The sequence below is a fragment of the Protopterus annectens genome, chromosome 13.part0 (genome assembly GCF_019279795.1).
Source record: "Protopterus annectens isolate FY-2018-M chromosome 13.part0, PAN1.0, whole genome shotgun sequence".
Taxonomy (NCBI): domain Eukaryota; kingdom Metazoa; phylum Chordata; order Ceratodontiformes; family Protopteridae; genus Protopterus; species Protopterus annectens.
In genome coordinates, this window is record NC_056747.1 from 503,518,013 (window position 1) to 503,544,030 (window position 26,018).

The 26,018-nt window shown below is 40.0% G+C and overlaps 1 protein-coding gene across 1 annotated transcript in view; it reads right to left on the bottom strand.

Annotated features, from left to right (window-relative positions):
• The window catches only part of LOC122787923 (dynein beta chain, flagellar outer arm-like), a 5,188,001-nt gene that overhangs the window by 4,450,561 nt on the left and 711,422 nt on the right, over positions 1-26,018 (bottom strand). The window contains exon 22 of the mRNA XM_044054850.1: positions 20,425-20,660. Within this exon, the coding sequence (XP_043910785.1) occupies positions 20,425-20,660 (236 nt within the window). The remainder of the gene's footprint in view (positions 1-20,424; positions 20,661-26,018) is intronic.

Below are 26,018 nucleotides of genomic sequence, written 5' to 3' on the forward strand. Positions count from 1 at the left end.
TTTTTGTCTTCACTGGGCAAAACTCCCTGGACATTGACATCTTTCAAACATGTTCCCATATAAAATCTGGGGCATCTGTTGTTACTATCTGGTGAGGGCTAGGTATGAGAAATGCAGCCCAAGGATTAATTGTTATAAGGTTGCTCCACCAAAAACATCCTTTAAAAGAACCTTTGGGAGAAATTAAACCATTTTTTATTTGGCTCTATAAGGGAAAGTGGACTAAGCAGGAGGAAATATATGTTTTGGAAAGGAGAGAGAATGACAGTGCTGATCACAAATTAATTTGAGATACCAATGAATTTTGTTCATTTGAAGTCTGACACACAGAATTATTAGAATTGCTGATACTATAAATCATAGGACTCTTGAGCTCTCTCTTGCTGAGATCATTTGAAGATTTGCCTGAGACAGGAAGTGAGTTTTCGAAAACTTGAGCCTTGCCATTATGATGGAGATGTGCAAAATACATCCTAAAGACATCAAAGAATGGGTTAGATCAAGGATTAACTTCCTAAAGTTCAAGTGTCAGTGGTGTAACAGGAAGCACACTCACCTTTAAGGAAGATGGCTGTGAATTCCCACTCCAGGTAGATTGATTCCTGACAATACAGTGCAGAATAAGGGGGTGCTGCACTCTTTGGATGAGATGTTAAACAGAGGTCTCATCTGCTTGAGCTGGTGGAAGTTCAGGTGAATGTAAAAGATCCCACGGCACCTATCAAAAAAAGTAGGGGGTCCTTTATTTAACACAACATAAAATATTATTTATATATTTACATGTGTGTATATATATATATATATATATATATATAAAAATATAGATATAGATATATATATATAGATATAGACACACACACATTTCTATGTCTTATTATTTTTTGTTTAAACTCTTTGTTATTGTACAACTAACCATCACTCATTCTTCCACAACCATAATCTGATTTTTTTGCAATGTATCTGCCAAAATCCATTTCCCATTAAATAAAATGTCATTCATTCTTTAATTCCAATTAACTCTTATTACATAAAAATACATTCTTAAATAGTCTTTTCACACATTCTTTCTTATTATTCTTATATCCATACATAATCATGTTCATATCTATATTGTTTATGTCATACATATTTTCAAAAAAATTCTTCACAAAACTTTTTACAGAGTTTCACCAGCCTTTTACATTTTGAAAATTATGCTCTATTGTCTCTTCCTCCACATAAAATAAACACACTCTTTCAACTTTCTTTTGTATATGGCATATTCTCCTTTACTGCTAACTTACTTATTATGAGTCTCCATAGAAAATCCTGATACTCTTAGTATTTTAGAACACCATTTTGTCCTTATTTTAACATGGTTAATCACTTCTCCTGGTAACTTTTTCCATGGATTTACATAATAACATTGTTTTATCATAATGTTATACCACACCCTTCTCTCTTCCTCTAAATCATCATTTATTCCCCATGTTAGCATTTTTTTTCTTGATATATTTTTTTAATTTCTTCATTCACAGCTTCTTTTTTTTCTTTCTCCTATTCTTATCATTTCCTAGAATTGTTTGTACTCATACATATTTTGTTCTTAGCACCTACAACTATATCATTCACATATGCTACAATAACTGGTGTCGCCACCTCCTTTTGCATCATATATTTTGCACCTTTCATTTTATAAGCTATTTCACTCACTGTCACATTCATCCCCAATGCAGAAAATATTTCATTCATAGCACCCGCTTGACTTATACTGCATTTCATGCTTATTTCTTTACTCAGCCTCCCATTCACTAATACTCCCATCCTATTATTTTGTTATGCTGATTTACACACTATCCTAATTTTATTTATTTATTTAATATTTGTTAACCGGGTTAGTACAACTCGGCTTCTGAGGCCTTTTTCAGTGGAAAGCCAAGGAGAAAAGCTCCACAATTATTATCAGAGAAAAATTCAAGGTTGGTGGAATATCATAAAGAACTTAAAGGAGCAGTTGTGGTAAAGTGTGAGAGTTGAGAGGGGGAGGGGAAGAGGAGAATAAGTCGTTTATGTGGGAGTGGGACAAGGACAGGTCCAGGAATTAGTAAATAAGTACATTAGAAGTTTTTTGAAGTTAAGGAAGTTGCAGTTTGTTCTTAGAGAAAGGGAAAGTTTGTTCCAGGAATAGGCACTGCAGTATCTGTATAAATGTTTGCCAATATTTTTATTGGATTTGTAGATGTCCACAAGGTGTAGATCTGTGCTGTGTGGGTTATGCTTAGGAGCGTAAGGAGCGATGAGGTTCGTGATGGCACGACAGCAGGAGGATTGATTTAAGATAGTTTGCGTGAGGTGGAGTTGGTGAAGATGGAGTTGGTAATGGATCTCAAGCCACTGTAGGTTTTTTAAAGCTATGCAGTGGTGAGAGTGATAAGGAAGGTTGGCAGCTAATCTGGCTATTTTGTTGTAGGTGGTTTTGAGTTTAGCTAATAGATTGGATTGAATATTGGTGAGAATAAGGGCTGCATAAAGTAAGGTTGGGAGAAGGAAAGTCTGTGCTAGAGAATGTCTGGCATTAATAGTGAAGTATTTTTATGTCTGTATAAGAGATCATGTTTTTGGTGGGTCTTTTTGATGGCTTGCTGGATACATATGTCAAACTTTAGTTGATTATCTAGGATTACACCCAGAAGTTTAGTATGTGGTTCAACAGAGATAAGTGTATTATTAAGAGAAGACACTGTGAAGGTATTTTTGTGTTGCTGTAGTGATTTGGGGAGGAAGAGTAGAAGTTTTGTTTTTTTTTAGGACTGAAAAATAGTTGATTATTGGTCAGCCATTTTTTGACAGAAAGGAGGGAATTTCGAGTAACAGCAAGGGAGTGGGGAAGGTTATCAGAGCACGACATAATAGTGGAATCATCTGTGTATTGTATTAATAAGGAGTTTGGACAGGAAACGTGAAGGTTATTTTTAAAGTTATTAAAAAGAAGAGGTCTAAGGATTGACCCTTGGGGGACAACTGTTTGGAATGTAAGGAAGGAGAAGGAGGCAGAAAGCCATTTGATGGATTGGAATTTGTTGGAGAGGTATCTGGAGAACCATCATGTAGTAGAAGAGGAGGGGTTAAGGAAAGAAAGTTTTGAAAACAGCAGGGTATGGGAAATGGTGTCAAAGACTTTAGATTGGTCAAGGAAGAGGCATGAGACTAGTTTATTGTCCCATGCTTTGGCGATATTCTGTATAAATGAAATGAGAGCTGTAGAGGTGCTGTGGTGAGGGCCGAAACTGCGTTGGGTCGAAGTTAACAGGTTGTCTTGTATGATGTGCTTGAGAAGCTGGTTATGGATACATTTTTCTAGAACTTTGGATACGGGGGATAGTATGGCAATAAGTCTGTAGTTGTTGGGTTCAGTTGAATTGCCACATTTGTAGAGGGGGTATGACATAGGATTTTTTCCATATGTCAGGGACTGTGTTCCCTTGAATTGACCTATTTACTAATACGGAGACTGGATGTGCAAAAGAATTAGCTGCAAGTTTAAGGAATAGAGGAGGTAAGTTGTCAGCAGAGGGTGAGCAGGTTCTCAATTTGGTAAGAAGAGATTTGATGTATTCAGTAGGGACAGGTTTAAGACAAAACTGGGTGGAATTGGTAGAGGGAAGGGGATCAGAAGGTGACAGGTTTAGTTAACTTTTTTGTAGACTCTATGAAGAAACAATTAAGAAAGGAGATGAAGGCGGTGTCTGTTGGTGAGCTGTTAGGACAGGGGCAGGGGGTAGAAGGGTGGCCTGGATGTAAGGGTTTGTTGATACTATTCCAAAATTCTTTCATGTTGAAGTTGTAGTTACCTAGTGTTTTTTGATAATACTGCTTTTGTCCAGATTGACTTGTTTCTTGGTTAGGTTCCTAAGTTCCTACAAGCTTGAAGATGGAGATGGCAGTTCGGTTTTCCAGGTGCTGTCTCATTTAAGCATTAGATTATGGGTGGATTGGTTTAACCATGGAGCAAAGTTTGTTTTTGTTCTTATTTTTCTAGTAAGGGCTGAGGAGATTAGGATATTCAGGAAGGTGTTGATAAATTTGGAGACAGCCTCATTGAGAGTGAGGGTGTAGAGGAAGGACTGGTTAATAGAGGAAATAACATTATTGAAGGTATCTGGGAAGAAATTAGAGAGATTACATCTGTCTTTGTATTGGTAAGGTTTTATCAAATGAGGTGAGTGTCATAACATGTGGGTAAGGAGATGGTCACTCAAGTAGTCAGGTAAAGTGGTGGCATTGTGATACAGATTTAGGTTAAAGGTGAGGATCCAATCAAGAGTGGTGCTGTTATTTGTGTGTTTATTGATATGGGTGGGAGAGGTGATGAGTTGAGAGAATCCAAATAGATTGATGCTAGTATTGGGAGAGTAAGAATTAAGGGTGTTCCAGTCAATATTGACATCACCTAGAATGATAGTCTCATAAGAGATGTTTTGAGATGCCCAAGAGAGAAAGTGTTTGAGGGTAGAGATGTTGTTGCCAGATGAGATATAAATTGGTACTATGGCAAGGTTTTTGTGATCATTTAATTTGCAGTTAGCAATAATAATTTCAGCTGGATGGAAATTGTGAAAAGATGTAGGTAGAGGATAGAGAGAAAGTTTGTCAGAGTATACGACAGCTACACCACCACCTCGTTTCTTGTGTCAGTCGAGGTGGAGGATGTTGTAACCATGGGAGAGTATTTCAGAGTTTCTAATATGAGGTTGTAATCATGTTTCTGAGATAGTGAGAATGTCAGGATTGTACAGCGAGAGATAAGGGCATGGAAAGAAGTAACTATGTTAGCAATGCTTTGAATATTGAGGGACAGTATTTTCAAGGTTTTCGAGTGTGAGGCTGAGGAGTTTGAATAGGGGGTATAGGGAGGTCGAGGAGGAAGAATAGTCAGTTAATGTAGTGGAGGTGTTAGAGGGGTCAGTATGGGTACCTGTGGTTGGGTTGGAGGGTGGGCCATGGTTGGGGGGAATATCGTCAGCCAGCAGAAGGCTTGGAAATGAGGGTTTATATGCTGTGTTAAGGGGGCTGTAGAAGAGGGAGAGATAAGTATTTTAAATTTATGTAAGAGAGTTTGAAAGTGAGTAAAGAGTGAGGGAGCTACTGAAAAGTTTATAGATGTTAGTGGATTGTAGTGATTGAGGGAGAGAGTAGGAGAAGAGTGGGTGTAGTGGCAGTGAGAATGACAGGAGGTGGAGTAGAAAAGAGTAAGTAGAAAGAGGGAGTTAAGTAGGATGAGTAACATATGGTATGTTGAGTGAAAGACATGAGGGCAGTTAAGAGTTATAGTAATAGGGTGGAGGAGGTACTTTTGAGTGACTGGATAGCTAGTATTGGCTAGAAGGAGGAAACTGAGTGGTTGTGGGGGTGTGGTTAATTAAAGTGAGTGTATAAGTTTGAGGAAAGTTAGGGTGGGTGGGAATAGGGGTAGGGTAGGGGAGTGGAGTAAGCCCGAGCGAAGTGATGATGAACGGAACAGGTTGAACCAGGACTTGGAGAAAGCTGTGAGATGAGAAAAACAATCAGCCAGCTAGCCCAGTTCAGTACCTAAAGGTGTCTTTTTATCTATGTGAACTCAAAAGCAGATTCAATAGAGCATCAGGGAGGTAGAATATAAAATAAATGCAAAGCTTTGGTAAAAAAGAAGTTATGTCTTACCATAACATTTCATCTGTGCTGTTGATCTTCTTTCATTCATCACTGATGGGTTAATTTCTGAACCCTCTGAACCAAGTCAGCCTAATACCAAGCTCGGGCCATCCAAAAACTCTTGAGCTAAGCTTCTACCAACAATTCCCTTCTCCTTATTAACTCAGATTGAGTTTTCCCATGCTGTACAAGTAAAGCAGAGGCCATTTCTGTTCAAATGCCTTAAAACACCACTTGGACCCAAAGTAGCCCACAGGAGCCTTTGGCAGGGGAAGGAGGTTGGGAAGTGATGTATGAAATAAGATCAACAACACAGATGGAACATTATGGTAAGACATAGCATCTTTATCTAATATTGTTACTCTTCTTTCTATTCATCACTGATGGGGCAGAATCCCCAGCTACCTTGAGATCCTTGGGCTGCCCTTATGGAAGAACATTCCTGAGTACCATTGAGCTGAAGGCAGCTCTCCCTCTGGAGACCACATCCAATTTGTAATGATTGATAAAAGTGTGGGGTTTAGCCCAAGTGGCTGCTGCGCAAATATCATCCACAAAAGCCCTTAAATGGAAGGCTACAGATGGTGCCATAGATCAAGTGGAATGGGATTTAATATTCTGTAGCATAGGTTCTTTTGCAAATGAATAAGTGAAACATATGCAGTCCCTTAGCCATTTTGACCTTGGAGACAGAATTTCCCAAGCTAGGCCCAGAAAAGGAAATGAAAAGTTGGTCAGTCTTACGTATTGTTTTGGTTCTGTCTAAATAAAATCTCAATTGCCTTTGTACATCCAAAAAATGTAGGCAGTATTCTCCTGTATTAGAAAAAATTGGGATAAATACTGATAGGTCAATAGACTCAATGATGGAAAAGTCAGAAACAACTTTGGGGAGAAAGGATGAGTTTGTCTGGAGTGACACTCTGCCTTGTGGAAGATTAGATAGGGTATTTTTGTGCACAGTGCCTGAAGCTCCAAAATTCATCTGGCTGACATGATGGCTACCAAGAAGAGAGATTTCCATGACAAGAATTTGAGGTCACATTTTGCTGCAGATTCAAAGGGGGGTTGAGTCAAAGACTGTATAACTAACGTAAGGTTCCATGGCTCTATAGGCTGTCTGATTGGGGGTCTAATGTGAGAAACTCCTTTGTGAAAAGTTTACATAAATGCAGTGATATGAGAGGAGTACCATCCAGCCCATTATAATTTGAAATCACCGCTAGATGTACTCATATGGTAGAGGCTACAGCTCCATCTGCGAAAAACTTAGATATTGTAAAACCGCTGTGACTGCAGACGAATACAAATCTAGCATCTATTCCTTTGACCAAATAGAGAACCTCTTCCATTTCTCCAGATATAGTCTTCTGGTGGATGGTTTATGAGATGCCAGAATAATGTTATGAACAGGTGAGGTGAGATCATCCTGCCTGGCAACTAACGGAAGTGGAGAAACCAAGCTGTCAGCTTGAGATTGGACAGATTCGGGTGACTCTACCCTTGGGGGTGAAAAATCAGGTTTGGAAGAGGGTCTAGAATCCAGGGTGGATATAACAGATGAGGCCGAAGGGGAACCAAACTTGTTGAGGCCAAAATGGGGCTATGAGTATCACTTAGCATTTCAATCAAATAGCTTTCTTTATGAATAGTGGAATCAGTGGAATGGGGGATAGGCATAAAGTAGTCCCGTGGGCCAATTGTGAACCAGAGAGTCCCTCAGGGACTCCCCCCTTTGGGGGTAATAGGGCAAAATAGCTGCTGGATTTGTTGTTTGATGGGGAGGCGAAGAGGTTGTAGCAAGGCTGGCCCCAACAGTTGAAAATTTCTGCCGCTAATTCAGGATTGAGAGACCACTCATGGGGCAAGAGAATACATCTGCTCAACTTCTCTGCAATCACATTGGAGCTCCCAGGGATGTGCGTTGCTATCAGAAAGTGGATGGAAGCTATCGCTCACTGCCAAATTCACATGGCCTCTCGACACAGGGGGTAGGACTTGGTTCCTCCTGGCTTGTTGATATACCAGACTACTGACATACTGCCTGACTGAATTGCAATCGTTCCAGAAGAAAGACCTGGTTGAAATGCTTGCAATGCTAATAGCACCGCTCTCAGTTCTAGAACAATGATATGCAGGTTGCCCTCCAACATGGATTATGTGGCTTGGACGGTCTTTCCCTGGAAATGGCCCCCCACCCTATTGGGGAAACATCCATGGTCACAATGGCCTTGGGCTAAGGGGACTGAAATGGGCAGCTCCAAGTTCTGTGTCTGGCCTCATCCACCAAAGAATGTCCTACTTGCAAGAGTTGGTTATCTGAATCTGAAAACATAGAGGGTCATGGTTCGGGAGCCACTGAGAGAGAAGCCATTGGAGAATCCGCACGTGCAGTTTCACAAGAGGCACTATTGGTATGGAAGCTGCCATGGATCCTAGGACCTGAAGAACTTCTTTCACTGAGACTTTGTTTTAAAAGAGTATCACCGGAGCTGAACCTCAGTCTCTGGAGTCTGTAAGCTGGGAGCGACACCAGACAGATCGAGTGTTGAAGACTGCTCCTATTAATTCAATCTGCTGGACCAGAGTAAGACTGGATTTTTCCCAGTTCACAGTTATCCCCAAAATTTCTGTCAGAGAAAGGGTGTATTGCAGGGCTGTTACCAGAAGATGCTTGGGCGGGATGGTAAGGAGCCAATCATCCAAATATGGAAACACCAGGAATCCTTGAAGTCTCAAGTGAGCTGTAACCACTGCCATGCACTTTGTGAACAATCTGGGGGCTGTAGAGAGACCAAACAGCAGGCACGAAATTGGTAATGATTAGCTCCTAGCCAGAAGTGAAGTAGACTCCTGGAGCACTTGTCCATTTTGATGTGGTAATACACGTCCCGGAGATCTGTCAAGCACATCCAAACATGCTCCCTTAGAAAAGGGAGAATGGACAAAGCCATGACCATCCGGAATTTGGTTTGGGCAACAGACTTGTTTAAACTACTGAGATCCAGAATGGGTCTCCCGTCCCCTGTCTTTTTTGGCACCAAAAAGAATCTTGAGTAAAATCCAGATCCACACTGGTCTGGTGAGACTAACTGGATGACTCTTTTTTGATACAGCTTTTTTTATTTCTGAAGCTGCTTCTTCCCTTTGACTGGGTGGAAGGTCGGGAAGTTTCATTGGACGTTTTGGATAAGAGATGAGGGAAATGGTGTAACCTCTGGTAATGATATTCTGCACCCAACGACTGGTGGTAATAGAGTGACAGGCAGCTTGGTGCAGAGAGAAATGACCCCCGACTGCTTTTAGAGGAAAGCAGTCAGGCCGCTCTTCAGGAGCGCTGGTAAGGCTGCCCAGAGAAGGAGTCTCTGGGGCCTTGGTTACATGGACCCCTCTGCCTCAATACAGTCATCTTCCAAAATTGTTACCCCCCTCTCTTCCCCTGGGGGTATCATCACCACGCATGGCACAGAAAGGACCCTGAGATTTTTTGTGCCACATCTTCCCAATCTTCTGGTTCCTGGAAAAGGATCATTGAGGGTTGGAAAAATGTAGACCTATGGCAGACAGGGTCTTACCGTCCTGCTCACACCTGGCCAGAGTGTCCTTTACCTTGGAGCCAAACATGGAAGAAGTTTTGATGGTAACATTCAGAAAGGAAGACGAAGGGGATCCACGAGGTCAAAAATGCACATCCAGGCATGACGTCTCATAACTATCCCTGACCCGCAGCTCTAGTGGCCCCTTTAGTTGTGTGTGAAAGCAACCTCATGGACGAGTTGGAGATCAATTACAGGGCTGCGAGCTGCAAGACTTTATCCCTTACCTCATCAGGCACCTGTCCTGTGAGTGTTCCAGAGAGTTTGGAGATCAAGTCTAATTGGAGCCTCATGAAATGTGCCAAGTAATTCAGGGACAGTAAGGCAAAGGCCGCTGATACAAAGACTCACTTCCCCAATCAGTCCACAGCCTGGGACTCTCTGTTGGGTGGGTAGACAGTAGGACTCTCATCAGCTAGATCCTTTTTCATGGCTGCCACCACCAACATGGCATTGACTGGTAAACCTCTGGACCAATGTGGGTTTTCCTCAGGTGGAGAAAGTATTTTGTCGGGTCTCCAAGTGATCACATTAACAGAATCAAGGTTCTTCCAGGCTTGCTGCACCATGAGCTGAACAAGCTCATCTGCAGATGAGGTCACTCAAGAGGTAGATGGCCAGGCACAGAAAGCCTGCAGAAACACGGACTCCTCAGAAGAAGGGTTGGTGGACTTCCAGTCACCCCTCTGCTTCAGCATTTCACGAATGTCCCCAAAGGAGACATCATCAGGGGGTGACCGTGGAGACCCTTCACCATCATTGAAATCCATGTCCTCTGTCAAGGACTCCTCAGGCAAGTCTATGTGCTTTCTCTTGCTCTTCCATTGTGGCTCCTCAGTGGGGGCTTCTGAGGAGGACTCTGAAGAGTGGGTACCCTGTACTGGGGGTTACTGTGGCTTCCCTGCCCAGTATCCTTGAGAGGTGGCCTGTGACAGCTGTAGCTCAAGGGGAGAAATCTGGGGGCCCAATGTTGGTGGAATGCTTCCAGAAGCAAGTGCCCTCTCCATAGCACGGAAAGCAGGTCCACCCAAAGATGGATCGGAGCTCAGAACCGAGAAGGACAACCTCAGAACTGGGGTCACACTCCACTCCATCAAACCCACTCTCAAGGATGGAGCCTCAAGCAGGACTGGTGCAGGCAAAGCTCCTGGCACCAAGGACGGAACCGGAGAAGCACTCAGAACTGTGTCATAAACCAAAGAGCCTGCAGCCCAATCAGGGGATTGAGGAAGGACTGGTTCAGCGGGAACTGAGGACCAAAGGGACAGTTCCTGGAGCCTCAGTGAGGTCCACTACAGGCACTGAGATGGAGGGGGCTCCAAAAAAGACGTCAGAGCAGAAGGCTTTGGAACTGGAATGGTCAAAGGAGGAGAATAGTATGGAGTCCTTGGAAAAGTCAAACCCAAGTCCTGCAGGAGGATAAGTCCTGAAAGGAGTGGGTATCCCCCTGGCTGCCAACAGCTGATCCACAAGACATACCACATCAAGTTCTGAAAGGCTCCTTGTAGATCTAGTGGATAACCCTGATGGGGAGTCAGGTCGATCTAGGAATGGGCTATACACTTGGCCTAGAAATGGGTCTGTGGATGGAGAATATTGGGTCCATGGTGTGGGATCTACCAGCATTGATGTCTCAAGTTTGGAGACGGGAAACAGTGGGGTCAAATCTGTTCTTGGGGCCGTAAAAGAGCTTGGTGCCAAAGGGGGACTCTGAGCCGATATGGAAGTTTCAATCATCATTGCAGAGATAGGCATCAAAGGCGTGCACTGTGATGAAGTGGTACCCAGTGCTGAAGTTGTAGTAGGCGAGGTGAGGTCTATAGTTAGTGCCGGAGACTATCAGAGCCGAAGCTGGTGCCGATATAGTAACAGTCATAGTAACTGGAGCAGATGAGGTCGGTGCTGACAAGGCAGACTTATGCTCCAAAGATAGTTTTTTGCACTTTAGGTTTCATAGACTTACCCTGGTCACCAGAGGATGAAGAGGGAACTGAATGGGGCCTTTTCTTTTCCTTAAAAGGAGGGGTTAAGACCTCCATCGCAGAAAGGGCTTCTGAAAACGGTGACTTAAGCAGGTCCTTCAGTATTAACTTGTTCTTGCACTTGTTCAGAGTGCAGTGACTGAAAATTTGACAAACCACACAGGGAGGTTGCACCAAAAGATGGGGCACCCCCAAGCAATAAAGACAATCATTGTCAGAGGCACTATTTGGAAGTTTATCATTACACAAAGTAGAATGTTGGAAACACTTATCAGATATCATGAAAAACTAAACACAACAATCAAGGTTTCAGAGAAAAATGTAAATTCTACTTTCTCTGTGTCTATACCTATCTAAATACACACAGTATCTATCAAAAGAGTCAAAAACACACAACTAGACAGAAAAGACAAAGACAGAAGAAATACCAGTGATGGTATTTGAGGAATACCACAAGGGTAAAGAGAGAAGTCCATACCACCAGTGGTACTTAAAAGATTATCAGATCAGGTAGAAGTAGAAGTGAAAAGTCTAAATCTAACTGTAAATATAGAGAGTTATGAATATAAATCACAAAACTAAACTGGAAGATGCAGAAGAACAGAGTAAAATCCACACAAAGTTAGCGTAATAAAAACTTTTAATCCACGCTTTCTTAACCAAACGTCTTCGGAATAAAATGTACATTCTCAACATCACATTTAAAAACAGTTTTTAAATACTTCTGCACCAATAAACACATCCTTCCACTTAAACAATTATACAATTAATCAATAAAATTTCAAAGCTCGGAAAGTTATTTCCTTATATAGACTCTTTCAAAAAACATTTAATGTTAACAGCATCATTTATACCAGATTTTTAACATCATCAGATCTGTATATTTTTGTTACAATAAAAGGGAGGAAAGGGGGGTCCAGTAGTGTGCACAGCAGAAGAACTGATGGGAGAATCATAGAGAGAAGATTATGTTAGACTTGCACTGTTCACAGTCTGTTGATAGAAGTAGAAATTGCAGTAGCTTTTTACTGGTTTGTACTGGATTTCAGTATCTGCATTCTTGAATGCAGGCAGCTGCTTCAGGGGGTTTTTTTGGTTGGACTTTTGAATGTGGCTAAGGGACATCTGTTAATAGAAGCAGGTCTTGCAGTAGTTTTTTACTGGTTTGTACTGGGTTCCGGGATCCGCATTCTTGTATGCAGGCAGTTGCTTCAGGTTTTTTTTTTTTTTTGTTGGACTTTTGAATGTGGTTAAGGGAAATGCTCACAGTCTGTTGATAGAAGTAGGATTTGCTGTAGCTTTTTACTGGTTTGTACTGGGCTCCAGTATCCATGTTTGTGTATGCAGGCAGTTGCTTCTGGATTTTTTTTTGTTGGACTTTTGAATGTGGTTAAGAGAAGTCATGCACACTGCTGAGGGACACCCACGGGACAGAGATAAACAGAGTGCAGTCAGCCAGAGGTTTTTCGTATATAAAAAAAATTCTATTATCTATACTATACTTCTCCATAACATTCCACAAAGCATTATGTCCTATGGTATCAAATGCCTTGCTAATATCACATACCTTAAATTTTACATCCTCCTTTAACTTATAACATCATCCACAATTTCTCTGACAACCAATAACCACTTTTGACATCTGTTCCCTTTTTACCATACATACTTTCTTCCATAATATTCCTCCATCCTTCTTTCCATTCTCCCCTGTATTATTCACATACAATGTTTTAATCCATGCTACTTAGCATGATGGGTCTCCAACTGTTATTACATTTTTTTTCATCTTTCTTGCATATACATTTTAATATCCCAATACATAACTTTTCATAAAAAAAACCTTCCTTCAACCATTACAAAATGCCTTTACATTTAAAAAATACTCCCTTTGCCAGTCCATTAATTTCTTGAACATTCCATACCATATACCATCTCGGCCTGATACAGAATCAACATTTACTTTCCTAAGTACTTCACCCAATTCACTAATTGTAATTTATTTTTCAAATTCTTCCTTACCTTGTCCTAGAAATTTCTTTAGTTTTCATTTTCTCTTTTTCCATCTGTATACCTATTTTTGACATACTGTACTACAATACTCATAAATTTCTCTTATGCTCTTTATATCTCTACTTTTGCATTTTTCATTTCACTCATCTTACTAATATCCTTCTTTGCAGTTTTATCCAAATATACAGACACCTCCTCCCTTGGAAATAATATCCCTATTTTTTTTCAATTTCTTATTCAGTACCATAATACATTACTGTATTGCACATCTATAGATTTTCCGATATTTCAATTTCTCTTCCTTTCTTACATTATCCTGCTACTGGGAAAAACATTTAGAACTCTTTTTAAATTTAATTTCCCACTTAGCACAGTTTTATAGATGCCCTTCATGGCTATATGATCTTTCTATAACTGCAATACTTCCCACTCTCTAATCTCACCCCACAATTTATTGTTTTATTGCCTTATCTTTTAATATATTCCCTTTCTTCCATACCTTCTCTCCATATTGTTAAATAGTCTGAGAAACAAGTCAAAACTGTATCATCATATGCTACACTCAAGCCTTCTGATAACACAGAATAACCAATTTCATATCCAAGTGCCCTTTTCTAGAAGTTCATTGACTTTTATTCCACAAAGGTAACTTCCCACATTTTATCACCTCCTAAATTTTTTTAACATCTTGCCCTTTCTTTTTTACATCTTTCCCTTAAATCACAATTTAAGCCCACTGAAATAATACTCATTTTAACTACCACACAGACTAATATAATATTTGTTTAAACAGATGCTCTTTCCTTGCTAGTTGTATAAGCACACAATGCTATAATTTTATAACCAGATTCTCTCCACCTCACAGCCAAAGCAGATGGCCTTCTCATCTTGATCAGTGTTACATATAGTAGTTTCACTGTTTCTTTACATAACACAGCCATCCCAGAGCAAATTTTACTTCCTAAGTTTTATATATTTACACCCCACAATTTTCCTATTTAAAGTCTTTCTTTATTCGTAAGGAATCTTGCATCCACTAAGTTAAGAACATAAACACCACATTTAGAACACAATTACGTTATCCCCATCTTACTTACTGTTAATAATACTGCTCATGTTTATTGAAAGTACTCAAATTGTTGCTTTTTGTTCTTTTTACGTTTAGAGGAAATATCTTTCAATTTTTGTTTTCCTTGCTGTTACTCTTTCCTCTATTAATATTTTCCTGTGTTTATGTACAAATAATCATTGCTCTTCAGAATCAGAATTTTCACTGGCAATAACTTGAAAAAAAAATGTGCGTCAATTCCTCCTCTGCTTCCTCCTCCGGACCTCTCATCCTGCCTGCAAAACCTCTCCTCCTTTTTCCCCTCCATATTTTAATTCTTCTGCAGTTTCTTCCTCTTCTACTTCACCTTCTCCCTCAGTTTCTTGTTGTACTTCCTCTTGTAGGTTTTCTTCCTTTTCCATCTTTTTTTTTTTTTTTTTTGCTCTTGAAAGTCCACCCAAAAGTGTCCCTTTTTTACACAGCCTGCATTCAGCCACACAACTTGATGTATGTTCTTTCTCCCCACACTGGTTGCATTGTATCTTGTCGCAATCATTAATTAAGTGAGGAAAGTTCCTAAAAAAGACACATGATTTAGGTTGACCTATATATCTCAATGCCCCCCATTACCAGCCACAAAATAAAACTTGTCAACTGTTTTACTTTATTTTTCATATTTCAAAACAGCTTCCAACCACCACCCTCCATTCCATAAGTTTCTCTCATCTAACTTTTACATTATCAACAGCTTCATTCAAACCCTGCATATTTTTTTTAACATCATTCGCTTCTAGTCCATCAGTTCTTAACTGCAAAATACCATTTTAAACATTTAAGTTACTGCCAGAAAACAAATATCTGCTCCATGCATACACGTCTTTCCTTTTGTTACACTTATCCATTAATTTCATCACCAGTCCCTTAGATTCAAATGTTAACTTACAAGAAGTCTCTGTCCCTATATCTATAAAAGACGGAATTTCCTGAACTGTAAATCCCAGAACAGTTACCAAATTATCCCATAAATAATATCTACTGCAGTCTCATTTTTGTTTTTATTCCCACAGTTGGACTTCTTTTCTTTTTAAAAATAGTTTTGCATACAGGTTGTTGTTGCTTTCCTTTACCTGCTACCAAAGCTGCATAAGTTTTAATTGCTGCACTTCCTGCTGTCACAAAACTGAACTACTTTTCAGTTCACTGCTACTTCCCTCTTTTACTTCTTTTCACTGCTGCAGAAGTTTTAACTGCAAGTCTCTTCTGCCATATCATCTGGTTCCTTTTTCATATTATCATCCTCTGCACTTACAAAAATCCTATCTGCCATCCCTTTAACTGATCATCCACAAGCTCCCCTGACACAAGTTATGTTATCTGCACCACTCCAATGTATTTGTTTACTTCATTTTCAGCTGAAATGGATAAATGCTGCACATTTGTATTATGCACGATATGGGAATTTTTATCTGCATTCTGATTCTCCATACTGAACAATATTTGGTCAAATTCTTATTTTTCAACTCCAAACTCCATAGCTTTTATCTCCACCTTCATGAAACTGCTTCTCATAGACATCATTCTCATCAGTCATCTCCAATTGACTGCCTGAATGATAAGTCCTTAATTCCTTTTAGGCACATGTTCATTCAAGAGACTTTGTGACCTCATCCCACTCCAGCCCCTGGCAGGAATTTCCTCCCACTGCCAATTGTAACTCTGATGAATGATTTTCAGAATTCAGTTGTCTGAAACAATCTGCTGTCAAAGAGAAAAATGGAGATTCAGACTTTCTGGAATAAAAAAGGGGCCAGAGTTTGAGGGGGGTCACAAGGTCTCTTGAACAGTCATTCAAACATGTTGGACTGTCCTTGGTTTTGGACAATCTGGAAAAGGATGGCTGAGAGATTCCCTGAATGATCTCATCCCTTTCATCACACTTTTTGATCACTTATGTAGCAGAGGGGCCAAACACTAAATCTCTATCCAAGGGAGAATGTAAAATCTCATTTTAACATCATCTGAGAGGTTCTGAGAATGCAACCATGCAAACTTCCTCAAAATAGTATCAGTGGCCATAGCCTTGAAAGAAGTATCAACAGATTCATGCACACACTGCAAACAGTGAGTAGTGACCTGTGCAATAGAAGACACTAAGATAATTGTAGCAGATTTTCTTCACAAGAAGAAACTGCAAATAAAATATTCTTCATACGTTCACAATTCGTCAGAAGAAACTATAACACATGAGCCTGATAATGCAAAATTCTGAAAATTGACGTTGCTGAAGTATACACATTTCCCCATATCTATCAATGATTTCCCCATCCTTAACAGAAAGAGTAGGTTTGGAATTAGTCAAGTGCTTATGAGCAGTGTGATCAACTAAAGCTGTAGCTGCTGGGTCAGGTTTGGGAATAGTACATAACATTTTAAGTGACTGAGACATGTTATACAGCCTTTCTGCTTTTTTTAGAAGCAGCTGTCTATCAGGAAAATTGCAGGCAGTAACACACACATCATCTAAAGCAGACAGAACAGGATTAATGAGTGTAATTTCTGGAAAATTCTCCTGTAACAACTCATACTATTTCAGAGGGACTGAGAAAACCTCAGTTTTTCCAACTGAAAATACTGACACATTCTAGTAATAGTCTCAGAGAAAGAGAACCCCCCCCACAGTAAGAATCAGAAACTGAGCTCTCTTCTGAATCTGAAACAGAAATCTGAGGAAAAAAACTGTATCCACCAGCTTCCTATTCTGATTCAGAATCTTGAATCTCTCCAAGAAAAGTGGAATCCCTCTTTCTTTACCAGAAACTACTTTACAAGAAGGATCAACAGCCTGAATAAAACTCTGAGCCAAAAGCAGTAAACTACTTCTATCCAATGAAATTTGAAAAGGAGTAGATACATGCTTGGGTTTCTGTTTCATTTGGACAGGAAAAATGGGGCCAGCTGTGTTACTGGTGGTAGCAGCTACTTCTCCAGGGATGGGCACAGCATTCTGACACAATAAGGAAACCTTCCTTATTCTCTCATCCAGGGGTGACAAGGGTGGCTCTCCCATGCCCACTGAGGGCACCCCAAAAGTCACAGAGGATGTGGCTAACCCTAAGTCAATACTGGATGTAGGTGGTATACCAGAAGGATCTAAGGTAAAAGATGAGTGGTCTGAGGTGCAGCAAATGGCCACAGCAGAGTCACCCTCCAGCAAATGAGACAAACTGCTATAGTGGCAAAGGTTGTTTGCTTCATTTTTCCTTTTTGTGGCTAGAAGAAGGACTGACTGTAGGACCAGTAGTCTGTTCCATGATCAAGACAAAAATGGTACTTCTTTCATGGGGAAGACAAGCAGCAATTGCTGGTAAACAGTACCATTCCACAAAACTTACTTTTTTGGCAGAAAAAAACATAGTGAAAAGCACTTTAAAGCACTTAAAACACAATACTATACATCAATGAAAAACCAGGGACACTAGTGAAATCTTGAAGCTATAAAACTATTTCTGGGTGTAGTTCCATTAAAAACACAAAAACACTTGAAAAGACTGTAAAAAGGTTACTAGTACAAGAACACTTGGGACCATGAGCAACAAAAGTATAAAAATCCTAAAAGGCCTTTAAAAATCCAAGGATATCGCATCCAAAATAAATATTTTAAAAAACAAAGTACAACCCAATTTTGAAAGGCAACAGAAAGCCAACAAAATAATCCACAGGTGATAATAATCCACAAAAGATAAGCGCTTTCATCTTCAGTTTGAAAACTTCTTCAGATGGATAAGATCATCAGCCAAGCCCATTTTATAGTCCAATGAGGAAACAAATCTCAGTCATATGACTGGCAAGCCTCCTTATTCAAAACATTTCATTAGCTACTATGCAATGAACCACCTAGTCAATGTGTAATTATCTCATTCGTTCACTCACTGCCTCTCCAATGCCTTCAATTTAAGTAAACACAAAATAGATATGCATTCATAAAAGTCCCCTGCAAGTAGTAGCATTTAACCGCAATCCAATGCAGTTCTAATTTCTCCAAATATAAATTCCAAACCCATTTCCTGTATTAGACTCTATTTGACAGATAACAAAAAAGTGAAAAACATGACTAGGATTGTCAAAAACATGTTTCGCTAAGGCATTATTTAAGTTCTGTTTTCGGATGTCATACAAATGTTCACGCAATCTATGACAGAGTTTTCTCTCTGTTTTGCCAGTATAGAAGCTAGAGCAACAGCAGCACAACTCACAATAGACAACTTTAGTAGAATTACAATTGTAACATCCCCTTATTTTACCTGTTGACCCATTCTCATGGAATTCATTGGCCTGCAACATGAATTTACAATCGGGGCAGTTTCCACATTTAAACATGCCATTTCTTTCATCATTAGTGTTTCTCCTTCTCTCAGATATTAATTTCAGATTTCTATCTCTCTGAAAAGTTTTTTTAGCTGTAGTAGGCATGAAATATTTATTGCACTACCCTGGGTAAGAATAACCCAATTTTTCTTAATATGTGCAGTTGAAGAACTATCTTCAGAAAAGGTCATATGAACTGTTATATTCACTTGCATTAGTTGTCTTGATTATTGCATTCATTTATGTTGGGTTATTTCAAAATCGGAGCAAAATAATTGTTCTTACATTTGTTCAATACCTCCATCATTATACCATGGAAGAACGTACTTGGGTATTCACGTTTAAGGAACATGTATTTCAAGAATTCACACTCATCCCAAAAGTCCAAAGCATTAGAAACCATACGTTTGGCCTGAACGAACTGCCCTTTTATCACTGCTTTTTTCTGAGCCAAAGGATGGCTGCTCGAAAAGTGAAGAAAACTATTAGAATAAGTTTCTTTTCTGTGATTTTTAGAAATCAAGCTACTTCCTGGAATGCATTAAAGAAAATCTTGGCCCAAAAGGGCTTAGGATGTGACATTATCCTACAGGTGTAATTTCTCATTCTAAACTACGCTCTGATTTGATATCCATGTTTAATAGACATGGATGCGAATATATGGAAATGTTGAAATTGGGTCGAACAGTTGATTTTTATACACTTCATTTTGGATGTGATATCCTTGTATTTTTAAAAGCCTATTAGTTAGCATTTTTACACTTTCATTGTTCATAGTCCCAGGTGTTCTTGTGACTTTTAACCAGTAATGTTTTTACAGCCTTTTCAAGTGTTTTTGTGTTTTTAACGGAACTACGTCCTGAAATAAATAGTTTTATAGCTTTAAGTTTTCTCCAGTGTTCCTGTTTTTTTGTTGATTTATAGTTTATGTTTTGACTTAACTATGCCAGCTACTCAAAAGAAAAACAAACACAATTTCTCCATGAAAAAATGTTTTCAGTTACATTACAGACTTTAAAACTGACAGAAAAAAAAAACAATTGCTCTGTTTCCAAATAAGTTTGTCAGTAAAGCTTCAGGCTGAAGAGAATAAGTACTTCTTGATCACAAAAATATATTAACCCATATAAAATGCAACATCTGATAAAGGTAGCAGTAGTGAAATGATGCTAAGCAAAGGTAAAATGGAAGATTAGAACACAGAAAGAGGAAAACTATGAAGAACAAAAGAAATGAAATCAAGATGTCCTCACCATAGAACACTTCCAGTTCTTTTAAACGTTAGGGAAAATGTGACAAAAGCAACTTTCGATCACTATGAATCCTTTTCTGTTGGCAATAGCCATGCACTTATACAAGTCATAATCCACAGACTTGCAGTCCATGCTTATCTTATTTGCATGTTATATAAAGTGAAATGGTAGGTGAGAGATGAAAAATAAAACTGAGGAAAAGAAACAGCTGTTTAATTTACATAGTTCAATGAAATTACTCAAAGTTGATAACTTATCTGATCTATAGTACAGCAAGAACACTCTATGAAATTTTTGTATCAACGCACCTGAAAAGAATTGCATACATTTCAAAACCCAGATGTTTTTTCTATTTAGATAGCATGATTTTATTTCTAAACAGCAACATAAATTCAAAATGCAGTAAAAGTTCAATAACTTGTATAGTTAACAGTAACCAGAAAAACAAATGTTCTTTTCATCAAAGCATAAAACATGCAGTAGATACTGAATCACCTTACCTTTGTTCCTTTACTAGTTCATCGATGGAATAACTTTTGGTGAGAATGCGGCAGGAAAATATGTCCAAACTTCCTGTAGCCCAGCCTGCAGTCAGGTCTACTATTTCTCTATAGTTGTTTTTCACAGTACTATAATTGGTATACAAGTCACTGCAAACTAGCGAAGTAACAAGCTCAGCATAGTCCATGCTTTCTGCTGTATTCCATGTGTAAACATGCAATCCTTCTCTCAGGAGCTTGAATTAAAGAAAAAAGTCAAAAGGTGTGAAAAATGTATTGAACATACAAATTTACCTTAAGATTAAATAAAAGTTCACTACTCAGTGATTCATTCAGACCAACTGACTTTAATATTTTAACTGATACAAGAATATCATCTCAGACTACTTAAAGCTTATGGTTTCCTGCTTTCTAGATGTCATTCTGGTCTGGGGAAAACATTATTTTCCCACTGCCAGACCATGAATTATCAGTCTTCAAATAAGTCCTGAGAGTCTTTATTAGTAAAGTTAACTTCATGGTTTGCCATTGTGCTTCTATGATGCAGGTATCAAGGCAAGGGTTTCACACAGACAGAGATTAATTGGTTCTGCAAACTAGGGCCATGAAACTAGTTGTGATTAAACATTTTGCTTATCTGGGCATCACTTTCTCTGTTTTAGCATGTAAAGTCAAACGTGTATGTGTGTGTGTTGGGGGGAATACTGTGGTAACAGCGCCCAAAGAACAGTAGCCAACCACAATACTGCCACAATCTCATTGCGGCAAACAAATCTAGAAGTTAAAAAAAAGGGCGAACTTCAATTCTCACGTTAGGCAGAAGCTGAACAAGGTAGAAGAGAAACTGCAGGCAGCCCAAAGAAGGAAAGCATAAAGGAACACAGTATAGTCACATGCAACTATGAAACCTATGCTTATATTACACCCCAACAGCGGAAGCATGGACAATCAACTACATCCCCACAATGAGGAAGGATAGCAGGAGGCTGTAGCAAGCAGGGACACATAGCACCATTAAAATTAAATAAATAAATAAATAAAACATTACACACAGGATAGGTGTCTACGGAGTCATATTCAGGACATATGCAGGAAGAGAATGGTACTGCCTGATGGCATGTAAGGAATGTGGAACAAGTGCACCCAGTGCATGGGTGCATACAGCAGTGTATGCTGAGATAACAAAAACACAGTATGAAGTGGAACACAGCTATCTGTGTAATGGCATGTTCGCACCCCATAACATGCTCACAGAAATAACACTACTCAACCTCAGAGGACAGGAAATGTGGACAAAAACAAAAAATGGGGGGTGGACAAAGGCATGAATACAAGGACATATTATGAATAGTGCTTCCAGAGATGTAGAGGGTGATAGAATAACAAGATTTGTGTTAGCATGCATACTCTGAAGAATTGGAGTACTGAAATACAACTAAAGGTCAGTATGTAGTGACTGCATTGCACAGTGATATGTCAGAAACCTTCAAACCATATGAGGAACACACGGTACATGTCAGGACTGAAATAAGCTGAGCAGGACAGTATGTGAACTGATAGGCTTAAACCTGTTGCTAACCATGAGGGGCATAAAAAGATGCGAAACATGCAAGTCAAAGAGGGACACACTGAGCAGGGTATTCATACTGATAGATGTTAGCAGCACACAGGGCAGTTCACCCATGAGATAGCTCATAATGGTGGGCAGGAAAGGCAGACAAGAGCAGGGGGTGGGCATACAGAGAAGGAAGGTGTGGGGGGGGGAGTAGAAGAGCAGGTGGACTGTCCTACACAAATGAATAAAACAATGGCTCCCCTGAATGGCAACACCAATGCCTGGTGCAAAGTTAACAACACAGACGGACAGGAGGCAGGAGAGACATGGCAGGAAACAGGGAAGAGACACAGCAGCACAACACATACATGGACACTGCTACATAGTCGGTTTGTGCGATGACTGATGGAGGTTGCCTACTGGGGTACACACACAAACATTGAGGATGAAAGAGGTAGGCAACCTGATGCCCAAGTGGATATTCCTTACCACATGCAGGGCAGAAAAGGCCAGAAAGACAAGGTCACACTATATCTGTGCTGAAACACAAATGTAGGGAAAAATGCAAACACATAAGGTGCAATGTGGACACTGGGCAATGAGCAGCCCAAGGTGGACACATTTTAGTATATGCAATGGCTTACCCAAGTTTCATCCCATACAATGATGACAGCAGGCATGCAACTATGCCCTGTGGAAATATCTGTGGACACATACAGATACACAGGTAGGCCTCTCCTGTACCATGGTGGAACAGAACAGTTCTTGAAGACAGTACTGCTAAGAAGGAAAAGGTAAGTCACCTGAGCATAACCTATACAGGTGGGTTGTTCCTAGGGGTGTTACCTAACACTGACTCATAGAAATTGCAACCTTATATATATTTCACCACATATTGTGGTGTAGGAGGCCTGTAGTATCATGCAGTCTCAGCAGTAGCAGCAACAAAACTATTGACAACAGGAGCAGCAACTAGGTTGCATGGAACACAACCAGGACAACTATGTTCCAGGACATATAGGTGTAGCCTACCTTATGGTACCAACCCAAAAGGGAAAACAAAAACTAGTCACAGAAGAATATGTATATCACCTGGAGAAAAATATGGGCACATGCCATAGGTCTCAACCTCTTGGTACAAAAAATCTGGACAAAGCCAAAAATAATGGTGGGGCTAAACAGGGACAAATTTTAAATATTGCTCTTATAAACTTTGAATATTGCTAAAATAAAAAGGTCTTGTGTTACTATATATCTTCTGAAGGATTGAAGTCTGAAACTCAAACTTCTGTCATTGTTTAGTGAAGTCAGTCCTCACTGATTTGCCACAAAAATCCAGAAAATCACAAATTTTATGAGGAAAATACCAAAATTATGAGGGAAAAATCTGGACATTCTGTGAAAATTTGGACATTTGAGAGGTATGGTACATGTCATTACTGGGCATGCCCACTGAAAAGACAAGGAATATTCAGGAAGGGTCACAACAACAGGCACAGACAGGAGAGAGGTGTTAAAAAAACATAGGCCATCAGCATGTCCCCAGTGCTGCTTCCACTCTTTTAGCACAGATAATGGCTGTTCTCAAAGATAATGTATCCACAAGTAGGGATGCACCAGTACAGATAATACAGGAATTGCAACATAATGCACATACAGAAGTAGTGATGGCAATGCCAACAATAAAGTGCCTGAAGCATACCATCAGCAGGTACCATCACACTGTGCAGGTAGAGTGTTCCGTGACAGCTTTGACACTGCATGATCAGTGCAGACTTGTATCCCATCAAGAGTGGAACGTTTACCATACATTGTTATCATGCCAAGGACTCTGACCTGACTGCAGTGATACTTTCCATAGAGTCTAAATCATAGACCTGATCAGCTTGAGGATTTTACTTGCTGATGGCACATTTATGACAGAAGCTGCTATCTGTCAGCAGTTGTACACTGTACATGGGTACAATGGGAAAACATGGAATTCACCACATGGCCCCACTAGTGTAGGTACTGATGACTTGGCAATCAGCCATGGCATATTATGTGAGGGGTCATTGACAACATGTGCAAAACCTTTGGTCTACACCTTGATGCAGACTTTGTACTAACTGATTTTGAATGTGTTGCTATCAAGGCAGTTCAGTGACATGTATCCAAAGCACTGCCCAAGGGGTACTTATTTCATTTTGCACAAATAATATGGAGGCTGCTGCAGTGAAACCATCTCTCCACACTTTATGGCACAGACATCTCATTTGGAACACAAATATACACACAGTGGTTGCATTAGTATTTCTGATGGAGGACAAGATTATACCAGCATCCCTTGAGCTGCAGGACATGTTCCCACCAGTATACCAGGATGTTCTGCGATACATTAACCATCACTATACTAGAGTCATCCTAGGAAATATTTTATTCAGCAGCAAGTTGTGAAGAAAATCCCACCAATGTTTCCTGTCAGCTTTTGGAATGTGTCAGACCTGGTGAACAGTGACTTGCCACATACGCATAATATAGTGGAGGCTTGGCATCATGTAGCCTGCAAGACCATCTTACCAATATCCAGTGGGAGCAGAACACTGTGGAGGATTAGAAGGAGGCAGGCTTAAGAGGGCATCCACCTACACCTGGAAGGAAGGAAGGTCATACAAAAGTGTGAGCAGAGATCGTTATCAGTGTTGCAAGGCCATCAGGATTACAGGAGTACCATGGACTATCTATGTGCTATAGCACATAACTATCACATGTAAGCATGTAGTGACCCTACATACACATACAATGGACAGACCCAAAACACATTAAGACTTGTATACAGCTGCAGTATGCTACTTCATACCACATCCACCCACATGTTTACAACTGAGTTGCAAGATATGTATATATTACAGAGTGCTATCTGTATGTCACATGGTTTCACATACAAATAAAATATATGGACATGTTACACATAGTGTGCAACTCTTACACCTGGCAGTGGTGTTTTGTATCCTATATCACTGTGTATGTTTGCATTCTGTAGACCACCTTTAACATAGACGTACATGTGTGTGGTTTTGTGTGCTTGCATTTAACACTACCATTGTGTGTAGTACTGCCAGCTTGGTATGCTAGCACTGGATGTGTATCTGTATGTGTCTGAGAGAGTCAACAGATATTTTTATAGGGTATAGTCACATATTAGCTGTCATCATTGTATGGGTCAAAACTTGGGAAAGCCACTGCATGTACTACCATCTGTTGACCCTGTGCTGCTCATTCACAATGTCCACATCCTACCTTATGTGTTTGCATTTTTCCCTACATCTGTGTTTCAACACAGATGTAGTACGACCTAGTCTTTCCAACCTTTTCTGCCCTGCATATGGCAGGAAGTCCCCACTTTGGTATCATGTTGCAAAGCTGCATACTTTGCTTATCCTCGGTGTGTGTGTGTGTGTGTGTGTGTGTGTGTGTGTGTGTGTGTGTGTGTGTGTGTGTGTGTGTGTATGTGTGTGTGTGTGTGTGTGTGTGTGTGTGTGTGTGTGTATACCTCCATAGCCAACCTCCCTCAGTCATCACATAGGCCTGCTATGTAACTTTGTCCATTTATGTGTTGTGCTGCTCTGTTCCTGCCCTGTACACTACCATAAGTGTCAAGCCTCCTGTTCATCTGTACTGTTGACTGTGCACTGGGCATTACTGTTGCTGAATAAGAGAGCCATTGTTTTATGCATCTATGCAGGACAGTCTACATGCTCTTCTAATCCCCCCAACTTCCCTCCCTGTGCGCATCCCCCTGCTTTTGTCCACCCTGCCCAGTGTGTCCCTCTGTTACCTGCATGTTTTGCATCTGTGCAATGCAGGTGCTTATCTGCCCATCATGGTTAGCAGCAAGCTTCAGCCTGTTGGTTCACATACTGCTCTGCTTGGCTTGCTACCGTCCTGACATGTATCGTGGCATCTCTTACTTGGTGTTCATGTTTTCCTCATACAGTTTGCAGGTTTCAGACATATCACTGTGCACTGCAGTCACTACATACTGCCCTTCACTTGTATT